The sequence below is a fragment of the Castanea sativa genome, chromosome 8 (assembly GCF_040712315.1).
Source record: "Castanea sativa cultivar Marrone di Chiusa Pesio chromosome 8, ASM4071231v1".
NCBI classification, from domain to species: domain Eukaryota; kingdom Viridiplantae; phylum Streptophyta; class Magnoliopsida; order Fagales; family Fagaceae; genus Castanea; species Castanea sativa.
The window spans coordinates 42,798,796-42,810,927 of NC_134020.1; the positions used below are offsets into that span (position 1 = coordinate 42,798,796).

At 34.2% G+C, this 12,132-nt stretch overlaps 1 protein-coding gene across 1 annotated transcript; it reads left to right on the top strand.

Annotated features, from left to right (window-relative positions):
- Positions 1-2,231: 2,231 nt before the first annotated feature.
- LOC142607438 (superoxide dismutase [Cu-Zn], chloroplastic) lies at positions 2,232-7,082 on the top strand. Its single transcript, XM_075778934.1, has 8 exons — positions 2,232-2,670; positions 3,561-3,622; positions 3,718-3,757; positions 3,875-3,970; positions 4,054-4,085; positions 4,257-4,332; positions 4,748-4,801; positions 6,821-7,082. Exons 1-8 carry the CDS (start codon positions 2,385-2,387, stop codon positions 6,847-6,849), a joined length of 675 nt encoding a protein of 224 aa, XP_075635049.1. The 5' UTR covers positions 2,232-2,384; the 3' UTR covers positions 6,850-7,082.
- The last annotated feature ends 5,050 nt before the right edge of the window (positions 7,083-12,132 follow it).

Genomic DNA, 12,132 nt, shown 5'->3' on the forward strand with positions numbered 1-12,132 from the left:
GATTTCTTAATTAATTATATTAACTCTATGTTTGTTTTTTTATTATAGATTTTTTTAATAAAAAGATTGCAATAATTTAGAATACAGCTTCTAGCTTTATACTCATATTGGTTTTATCTTATTTTTCTTGTACACTTTTTTTCTTAGTGCTATTTGATTACTGTGGGGGGTAAAAATGTTCGAATAAACGTTTGAGTTTTGGGTTTGATTGGTTAATACAAGTCTGTTTGGTCAGGGTCCATAGGCCCACAGGTCAGTCTGCACTATAGTAGTCCGAGGAGTTGTCCGAGGAGGAATATATCCTCGGACAGGCCTAGCAATGGCCCTGAGACTTGCTAGACGAATTGGAGGTAGAATTCTAGAAGAACTGGTGGGTAAAAGTGTGATCCAAGCACCCTTTAGAAGCAAGAATGTGTGAAAAATATCTGAGGTAAAAGCTGCTACCACCACATTAAAGGCCCTGCATCTACCTCCCTGGCCGCATTAATAGAGAAATGACCTCTGAACATTAGAATTTAGTCTTCCTGCTATTATTTGAAGACTTCAAAAAGGTGGTGGATGTGACAAGTATCTAAGGGGAAGGTTTGTATGACACGTGGATGAAAAATGGAAGAAGAAGAAGTATATAAGAAGACGAGAAAGGAAAGAAGGGGGGACCTGCTTCTGAGCTAAAAAAAAAAAGAACTAAGAATTGTAATATTTGGCATAGAAAGAGAAGTACTATACAACTCGTCATCGGCTTACGTCCGATGAGGTTTCTTTGTCATATTTACTTATCATTTGCATAGATTGTGGCACTTTAGCTTGTTAATCAACTTCCAACATCCCAATCTTAGGTTTCAAACCCATACTCTACAAGTTTCATTGTATAAGGCTTATTGGGCCTGAGCCCATCACTTGTTTTTGGGTCCGGGTACAATTGTGCACTTACAATTACTATTCTTAGTTGAGAAAACGGTTGATGGACTAATTATATAAGATTTGCATAGTATTGTTGAATTATGCAATGTCCTAAGCTTTTGGCTTTTTGGTAATTACATAGTTACTGTCATGCTTTGTAAGGTCTAAATTTGCTGAATTATTTGATTAGTTGCAATTAATGTCCTATGTTACTTGCTAATTGGAAGAGTTATGGGAACAATCATATTTGGTCAAATATCTTTTATTTTTAGTATGTTTAATCTTTTAGAATATTTGTTTGGATCTAATTTCTAAACAATGAACAAAAGAGAATTAGAAATTTTCATAGAAAGCAAAACCCAAAAAGACTGAATAAAGCTTGAAGATACAAGCATAATTATATATTATTTTGTTTACTTATTAAACCAAATGTAAGAGCATTTTATAATTATTGTAATATTTTACTCCACAATATTTGTATGTTTCTCATATTTAACGTTCTTATGCGATAAGATTTTTACAATTTTTCATAAGAAATGTTTAAACTACATCTTTCATTTGATATTGAAGTTGATTTAGCTTTGAAATAGTTGAAATTAGAAAAATATTTAAATTAGAACATTTTAACATTTGATCTAAAAGTTTTCCGTACATCGCACAGGTAGCAACTAGTTATTATAAAAAGGGAAGATTTATTTATTTAAAAAGGATTGCGCATTTTTGGCCCCTTGAGTTCTTTTTGTTATTTTGTTAAATTTTTCTAGGATTTCTATTTACAAAGGATAGTTACTTTTTTAAATTTCGGGTTTAATTTATCAATTTTGAGATAAAAAAATTTAATTTATTATATCCTAAATTATGGGATTAAATTATACTTTTCTTTATAAAATAGACTAATATATTTCAAGTTTTTCCTTTTATTATAACAAATTTGATGTTCCTTTCTTAATTAATTCAATTGATGAATTATTGAATTATTGAAAATATTTATTTTAAAAAAAAATTATGAAAACATTGAAATTTTAAAAATAAGCCCATATTAAGTGTGTGTTTGGCAAAAATTAAAAAAGCTAACTTATTTTATTATTTTGCTTATTTTTGCTACTATTTATAGATTTTACTGCATTTTTTGATACTATTCATAGATCTCACAATACTATTTCAGCTAATTTTTAGCTTTATTTATAGTACTTTCAACAAAATTTTTTTAATTTCAACAAAATAAAGGATCACAAACATAGCCTAATTGTCGGCATATTTCCAGAAGGGTCCCAATCTTCAAGCCCATCCAAAAACTAAGAAAACAAAAAAAAACAAACAACCTTAGGCCCAACAACAGATAAACCCCCGTAGTACATACACACAAACACAAACACAAACACAGTTGTGAGCTACCACTCACTACACCAGAAGCTTTGTTCCATTTCATTCGCTGTGGCATTATCATCTTCTTCTTCATTCTTCATCTCAACCACAATCCCAAAATGCAAGCCGCACTGGCAGCCATGGCTGCCCAGACCATCCTCTTCTCTCCTTCTCCTCCTTCCCAGCTCTCCTTAAACCTTCACCACCCACCTCCTTTCCTCAGCTCCTCCACCTTCCATGGCTCCTCCCTTAAGCTCACTCGCCAACCCCTCACCCTCTCTGTCTCCGCCGCCACAGCTCCCAAACCTCTCACCGTCGTCGCCGCCGCCACCAAGAAAGCCGTCGCCGTCCTCAAGGGCACCTCCGCTGTCGAAGGTGTCGTCACGTTGACCCAAGAAGACGATGGTCTCTCTTCTTTAACTCTCCTCTTTTATATAAATTCTTTTATCAAATAGAGACGAGCGATTGTGAGTGTTGAGTTTGTAATTGTTTCTGTTAGTTTTAAGGCTTTCTGGGTTTTTGGTTTCATGTTTATTGGCATTTTGAATGAAATGGAAAATTTGGATTACTATGTGTTGTTCGAGGAAAGCTTATATTAAATAACGCAAGTTTGAACCTACATTTCCGAAAATAGACGAGTTTTGCTGGGACTAGTTGTACTAAAAATGGGATTATTATTGTTTATTGTGTGTTGAAAAATGGGATTATTTGTACTTACTGGAATGGTGATATTAGGTTTGGTTGGGAGAGTTTTGATGTTTACCTGACATGGAAGAACTCAGATTTTAGTGTTTTCTATTGTTTCTAAGTTGTAATGGTTATCAACCAGAACAATATGCATGGTAATACTTTTTAGAAGATGTTTTCAGAGAACAGAATAATCACACAAATGAGATGGTTTGAATGGTTTTTGTTTCTTCTAAACTGAAGACAGAAAATAGTTTCAGGAAGCACCATTTTGTTGATCTCAGGGGGAAAAATATGAAAATAAAAGAAAGTACTTTTTGAATTACAACAATAACCAAGCTTTAGTCCAGTTCAATGGAGTATTCAGGGTATGTCACATGTATTCATTTCTGTCATTCGCTTCTATCTGAAGTCAAACTTTTGGTTATCTTCTTAATTAACATGTCATTTTTTACTACTTCTAATGATGTTATAGTTTAAAAAAATTGTAATTAGAAACCATCTTTATGGACGGAATTTTTGTTTTTGAAAACAGAAAATTTTTTTCAGAGAACAGTTCCAAAGAAGCCCATTATCATTTTGTGCTAATTGTAATGGTATGCATATAGGTCCCACAACTGTAAAGGTTCGTGTTACTGGGCTTACTCCAGGGCCTCATGGGTTCCACCTAGTAAGTGGTTTTTCATCATTACCATCCATAATTCATGTTTTTGTATGTTGGAAATTTTCTGAATTGTTTTTACTTTTAATTCTTTTCTTGTGCAGCATGAGTTTGGTGACACAACAAATGGGTGCATCTCTACAGGTAGGACTTGAATCATTAAAATGTAGGTTTTTCTAATCTTGCAATTGAAGAGTGAAAAGTTTGGTTCTTGGATGGTGCTTTTATGATAATCTGTCCTCTTTAACTTTTAAACAATAGGGGCACATTTCAATCCTAACAAGTTGACACATGGTGCTCCTGAGGATGAAGTCCGTCATGCGGGTGACCTGGGAAACATAATTGCCAATGCCGATGGTAATGCCTATGTTAATGTTCTTTGATTCATTTTTATTCTACTTGAACCAAGTAATATTGTCTCATATCTTTTGGTAATACAGGGGTGGCAGAGGCAACAATTGTAGATAATCAGGTACTGCTTACATCCTTAAATTGATTAAGTGATAATGTGTTTTTGTCTTTTGTTTATTTATGATTTTGGATGTGGTCATGTTGGTATGGCTTTTGAATCATTTTACTCTGTTTTTTATATGGAACTGTAGTTCATATTAGAGAATTTACTCTGTTTGGCTAAAATGTGCAGATACCATTATCTGGTCCTAATGCAGTTGTTGGGAGAGCCCTTGTGGTTCATGAGCTTGAGGATGACCTTGGAAAGGGTAAGTATTTATTAATTATCAAGCAATTAGCTTGCAGTCTGCACCTGTGCTTGCAGAGGAAATTTGTTCTTGCAAGCTTGAGAGTCTTATATTTGTTATAACGAGAGACTGAACTTGCAACAGAGTGTATGGTTTGGGTTTGGGGAAAGGGAAGGGCAGGTCATTAGAGAGGAAAGTAACTTTTTATCCATAGGATCTTCTTAACTAACATCACCAGTGGTATATATCAGTGTAAATAAGGGCATTGTCAAGGAAAAAATGAGTGGACCAGATAGGTTTTAGGTCCCTAAATGGTAGGAGTATCTATTCTCTTAAATGGTTATAGTAAAGTTTTTATCTCTTTCTTGGATTCCCTCAAGTTGCAGTAAATGTAATTTTTTTTACCCCTCACTCTTCTTTGATTCTGCATCTGCAGGTGGACATGAACTAAGTCTGACCACTGGAAATGCAGGTGGAAGATTGGCTTGTGGTATGCAAAAATTTGGTTTTTGTTTTATTTTCAGACTCACACCTGGTTTTCTTGCATGTAGAAATTCTTCTTTGACTCTCCCTCCAATTAATAGTTTCAAGTTAGGATCATATTGACTCAATTCCATGAATTTTGTACTATCATGCAACCAAATGATAGCATTAAAGATTTTAAAATTCCTTTGAAATAAATTTAAATTCCTTTGAGGTTTGTTGGTGCAAGTCTTTTCTTATCCCCCCCTCCCCACCCATACATACACTAAGAGTTGGGGAAGACATAGGAGTAAAAAATGGAGGAGTAGGTGGGTTACTTAAGAAAAGAGGTTAGGCTATTAGTGTCTTACATAATCTTCAGTAAAATTATGAACTAAAGTTGGGAAATCTGTGTCTGTGTGCTTGTGTTAGGCTTTGGGTTAGAAGAATTTGTGGATTTAGGTCTAGTGTTTAAAACTTTACGAAAAAGGATTGGGGTTTGAAAATGATTAGGGTTTTGGTAAGGAAGTGAAAATATTTCATTTAGAGTTGCAAAATAGGTGAGAAGAAAATAAGATAAATGTGTTGACAAGTTGTAGCATGAAAAGTCCATGTGAACACTAATGTGATAATGACAGAATGCTAACAATAGATAGAGGGAAAGAGAACACACCGAGGGAAACATGCCTCAATAATCAAAACCTCAATTTTTCTATTAATCAACTCCATGAATTCTTTGAGCATGTTGAGCATAAATATATAGTCACAAACGCATAGATGAGGCTGAGATGTTTATGTGGTTTTCGTGAGTGTTGGGGATGGCTCTAGGTTAGGTAACTCAGGTTTTGGCACAATCTTTGGTTCAGTGATTCTTGTCTTAAGGATATGTTCCCCAAGTTTTATAGAGTGGTGGTAGATAAAGATGCTTCTGCTGCCTCTTTTCAAGTGGCGGATGTACTTATAATCCTCACTTTTGTCAGTCTTTTCAAGATTGGGAATTGGAAGTTGTGAATAGTTTCTTCGATTTGTTGTACTCTCACCTTCCTCAAGGCCAATTTGAAGTCTAACCTTCATGGAGGTTATCTGTGAGTGGGAAGTTCGAGGTACGTTCTTTCTATGAGAGTCTTTGAGGATCTATAGGAGTTCACTTTCCATGGAGGAGTATTTGGAGTGAAAAGGTTCCTTGTAAAATTGCTTTGTTTGCTTTAACAGCGTCATGGAGTACAATATTGGCAGTGGATAATCTTCGGAAATGCTCCCTTATGATTGTTGATTGTTATTGCATGTGCAACAGTAATGGAGAATCTGTTGATCACCTTCTTATAGTAAAGAATAAATAATTCTTTTACATCATTCTTTGTAAAGGGAGTTGTAGTCATTAGTGTTTAGTCTATTTGGGGTTTGTCTGGGTCATACTTAGACAATGATTTAGTTGTTGGAATGATGGTGAGGAATGTTTCATTTCGTAGGCGTTTGAAGATTTGGAATCTACTCCATTGTGTGTGTTGTTGACCATTTGGCGATAGAGGAATAGTAGGACTACTCATTGTAAACTTTATTTGGATGAAGATCAGACACTTAAATAAGCCTGCCTATCTTTGTATCCTAAGATTATACAAGATCTAATGCCTATACAGTATACACATCCCCCCACATCTGATTCATTCCTGAATTCATGTGACGCGGTTGGGAAATGGAGATTTTAACTTGAGGTGGAAGTTGGGTAAATCTTGTGAGATTTCTTTTGGAATGCTATCCTGCTTATATCGTAGAAATAATTGTCAAACAAAATCACCTCTGGTACTTTAGTCTTTTGAACACTTAATGAATACAATGCCATTGTTTGTTGGACTTTCCATTTGGACTACCATAAGGGCATCATTTAAATCTGAGTCCCAATATGTACATATCTAAGATATATACCCTCTATGCGGCATCTGCACTATATATAAACAACTTCTTGTTCTGTGTTTCATAATTGCTCAACTTTCTTGTCCGTACTCAAAAACCTTTCTTGTCCGTACTCATTGTGATAATGTCTATGCAGGTGTTGTTGGTTTGACTGTACCAGTGTAATGGCAACTCTTGCTTTGAAAGCAGTTTGTTGTGTGGCATTGCATGCTTGCTTGCACCAGTTTCTCTTATAGAGCACAATGTTATTTCAAAGCTGAGAATGTACTATATAAATTATGGAGACAGCCAGTATTAGTCCTAATGATCCCAGAGATTGATTGTGTTTAAAAATATTCCCTACCCAATAAACTCGAGTTGTTTTGTTTGCCTAATGAATGTGCAGAACTTATTGCTGATGTTTGAATGTGCATTAGAGCTGTGTTCACAATGTTTTTGCTTTCTTCTATTAATTTTTAAGATAGATTTGTGTTCCCCACAGTGAAAACATAGTTAACAAGGCCCAGAATTTACATTTTGGGCCGTTTATTCGTTCTAGAGCGTTTATTTTTCTGCCAGACCCCGTAGTGTATCATGGAAAAGATAACTAAGAAAATTTGTGGAGGCTACCTACTATCTTGCAAGTGGCAATCACATGATAGAATTAGAATGGCAATGGAAAATAGTTCTTTTGAAATGAGTCGAAGTTTCATTCCAAAATTCTGCTGGTAGAATTGTCTGGGCTGTCCAATTGTTCCACATTTATCATACCACATGAGACAATTAAGACCATGATCAAGGATTTTTATGCTTTTTTTTTTTTCCGTCTTTTTACATCATGGACATTGTATTATTTGGTTAACGAATGCTCTAAGGCTAAAAAATTCAATGAGGGCGTTTGGATTCAACGTCCAGCGTCCACGTTTTGTTTTTTTGTTTTTTTTTTTTTCAACGCGTGTTCGTTACTGTTCATTGGTCATGAACAGTGATTTTAGGCCAATGAAAAGTAACTTCTGGAATGAACAGTGTTTTTTACTCATTTAAAAATTATTTTGCTACAGTGTTTTCAGTTTTCAGCAATAAGTTCTATCCAAACGAACTAAATGTATAGTAAATAGTAATTTAGCAAATTTTGTGAAAAATGATAAATGTACTACAAATTAGTACTTTTTATGGCTAAAAAAAGACAAATCCCTTTTAACATATATAAAAAAAAATCCATATCTTAGTTAACTTTTGCTCTTTCCCAATAAAAGCGGAACCCAATTGGTGCTTTCTTAGCAAATGCCTAAAAGTAGCTCTTAACAGAAGCCATAGAAAATTTAGAAAATAAATAGTGATCTTTAGGATATACTATACATACCACAATTTTCACTGGCTTTACCAAAAAAAGTAAAAGAACTAAGACAAATTTGAAAAAAAAAAAAAAACACTTAAAACGCACATCAATTTTCATATAGCCTTTTAGTTTATTACTAAACTTTAGTTCATGATTTCTCTTTAGCAATTTTGATTGGATATCAAATTGGTTTATGTCATTCCTTAATGTTTTATTTCTTTGCATGGCCAGTCACGACTCACAAGTCTGGAAAATAATAATAATAATAATAATAATAATAATAATTGTAGAGTGAATGGGTTAGGAGTATATATTAGGCCAAAGGCCCAATCCGAGGACACTAAATGGTCCGAGAATGTGAGAATATCAATTCAAGAAGCAGTGTTAATGGATAAAGAGGCGGAGGTTGATCAAGGTCATCCCGGGAGGTTTTCCGAGGAGGAGTCCGTCCTCGGCTATCTAAAGCCGAGATAGGAAAGAGTTGCCCGATGTCCAAACGCAAAGTTCTAGGAATTCCTATGAGTAAGGATATGCATGGTGGGTGTATCGGATAGGAAGAAGGACTAGGAAATATCTAAGATAAAGCTGTTACCACCGCATTGAATGCTCTGTAACTAAACCTCTAGCCACATTAATGGGGAAGTAATGCCTGAGCATCAGGGTTCAGCCTTGCAGTTATCTCCAAAGACTTTAGGGATGGGCTGATGAGACAAGTATCCAAACTAGTAACCTGATCCATACGTGGAAGATGGAGAAAGGAAGAAAGATGATATAAAAGGAGGATGAGACATTCAGAAAAGGAGATCGGAAAGAGGAGAAAGAAAACATTGTAGACATTAAGATCAATGTCTATAACATGTTCTTAAGAAGGAGAAATACAGGATCCAGCCTCCTCAGCTTGAGTCCGAGGACAATTTTTGTTATATAAACTATCCCATTTATATGATGTTGCAATCTAGCCCATCATATTTGTTATTTGAAATCATTAGAACCTAGATTTCAGACACACTTTCTACAAATTCATTGTATTGGACTTTTTGAGCCTATCCCAATCTTATTTTTGGGTTTGGGTGTAAATTGTGACATAATAATAATAATAATAATAATAATAATAATAATAATAATAATAATAATAAAGAAGAAGATTGTGAAAAAAGAAGGAGATTGTGATACCACAAAAGTACAACTTTTTGTTCAAAGGTTTAAAACTTTTGAATTTTGACTTTATTTTGGGACTTCTAACTTGAAGTTTTGAACAGGTAATCTCTTTAGACTATTAGACATAAAGTTTGTGACAAATCTAATCCTTTGTTAATATTTCTATTAAAATCTAATAAATTTAATTATATAATATGCACATGGTAACAATGGCATTTCAAAACTATTTGATGAAATGACCCCAAAAAAAAAACCATTTGCACAACACATGATTAAAATCCATTAAGCTCTAATAGAAAATGCTAATAGAATGTTGATTTGGTAACAAAGCTAAAGCTTTAAGGGGTTTATAGTTCAAATAAATAGTCCAATAACTAACTTAACACTTACATCAAAGGCTAATCAATTGAGACTATGAATTTAGGTTGTATCTGTTTTACTTTTTATAGAAAAGCAATTTAACACAAAAATAGGTTACTCTTATTAAGTTATTCATAAAATGTCTTTCATTTCTTCCTTTTTATTCTAAAATATACCTCATTTTTTATAAGTCAAGAGCCACTAAATAGAAAAAGTGGTTGGTCGTGATTTCTATTTCATTTGTCTCCTAAATCCATATGTAATAAAAGAAATTTTTACATCATATACACGTGGTTATGTTGGCCATGCTATCATTCTGATTAGAATAGCCGACCAACCCTGGTTGCTAGAACAAGCAACCTAATTAGGTAAACTATTTTCTCATTTCTCTGCATTTCTAGAACACCAAAAAGGCCCTCACAGTACTGTACAAGTGAGTAAGAGCAGCACAAGTTGAAGGTAAGTGAACCACCATTTTAAACTTCAAGCTTAGAACAACAAGTGTATAGACTCTCCATTCTCTTTGACATAAATGTATTATGTAATGCAGAACCAAACACATGTTCAATATTTTAAGAATGACCCATGTGTATTTTAGAAGCATTAGCCTGCAACGTGGTCTTTAATTTGGTGGCCTCTACTATTTATGATTATTTCTCCTTTAAAATGCATCATCAAATGCTAAAAGTAAACCTTTAGTTTTGGATTCTGATTCTGCCAGCGTATGTATACACTTGCATAAAGAAGCTACTAAGTATATGGGAATGGGTTAGTAATTTCTATACTGTTATGCATAATTGGCTTGTTTCAATATACAATATTGTTTAACTATAGTTTTTATGATAAAAACGGTGACAACAATGAATTTAGGTGAAAATGATACTGCGGTGTTTTATATCAGTAGTTTAAACCCCACCTCATTCCTGTAATATATGTTGCTCCAATAACATTTAATTTCATTTCAATGGATGTGAAATGTTAAGTTACTAACATCAACATTAGTCTTCAATGTATGATGTTAAGTTAGTTCACGAGACTAGTGTGAGAGTGAAAGAAGTGAAACAAAAAAAAATATGTATAGGTGTTTGTAAACCTAATTCATCAGGGTGGTGTAGTTGGCATAGTGTCATTGTCATTGAAGGAGAATGGAGCTGAAGAGATAGCTACCCTAGTCTTTAATTTTGTTGATTTTCCTTCTTCTATGTGCTTTGGTTGCAACTTCAGTGGTTTCCAACGCATCAGTACTACTAGCTAACAACAAAGACATCACTACCACTGCCACTTCTACTACCCATACTAGCTAGTACTAAACCACTGTGTGACTTAGAGAGAGAGATCAGATAGAATAGTACTTTCTGTTATTCATTTCTTGAAGCTTTTTTTTTTCTTCCTATTTATTGTTTGGTTCTCTCTCACTCTTGTAGTATGGTGTAACCACTTCTAGCTGATGCTTACAGACAAGAAAGTTAGTTTGATATCATTAAAGCCTCCAATGGTATTCACAAAAAGTCAGCATCTTATCTTAGGCTTTGGTGTGTGCGTGAGTGTGTGTCAATGAACTAACTGTAAACGTTGGATCTTCTGCAAGAGCTTTCACTATCAAGAAATGTGATTTACATTTAGAACTTTTAATGGCGTGACAAAATTCACAGCTTTTTTGACTTAAGAAAACAGCTAAGTTATACCCCAAAGTGATTGCAAACAAATTAACAAGGCATGTTTGATTAAGTAGCTTAACATTATTATTTTTTTTTATGCAAAATATAATTTTAACTCTAACCTAATCTAAGTGTATCTGTGTGTGAAACTCCCTCCTGGAGACTTGAACCCCAGCCCTTATCCTCCACACCCCACCCCTTATCCTCCACGCCCCACAAGTACTTATACTTGTGGAGTGACCGCCGCACCAAGGGTGTGCGGTGGTAGTTGAACATTATTTATTTGGTAGCAACTAATAGAAAAATCAATGTTAATAAGGACTATGGACCTCCGTAGTTATCAAATCTACTTTTCATATTTTATTATCTTTTTACTATTTATTGAAACTGGTGGACATTTGAACCTATCAGTTTACCACTATCATCATTTTTTTAGTTGTCAATTAATTACTGCCCCTTATTATGTTCATGAAATATTGGAAGTTATCAAATTGAAAGTTAATTTATTTTTTGTATTAATATATTGAAAGTTTACTTGACTGATAATTTCAACCAATTGATTGTAGATTTGTAGTCGGTGGGTTTACAAAGGCCACAGCTAGAAGTCAAATGACAGTTAGATGGAAGAAAAAGAGCTTAGAGATAGTTTAGAAGAAGTGACTTGGAGAGTGTGAAACTCCCTCATGGAGACTTGAACTCCAGCCCTTATCCTGAACTCCCCACAAGTACTTATACTTGTGGAGTGACTACCGCACCAAAGGTGTGCGGTGGTAGTTGAACATTATTTATTTGGTAGTAACTAATAGAAAAATCAATGTTAATAAGGACTATGGGCCTCCGTAGTTATCAAATCTACCTTTCATATTTTACTATCTTTTTACTATTTATTGAAACTGGTGGACATTTGAACCTATCAGTCTACCACTATCATCATTTTTTTAGCTGTCAATTAAT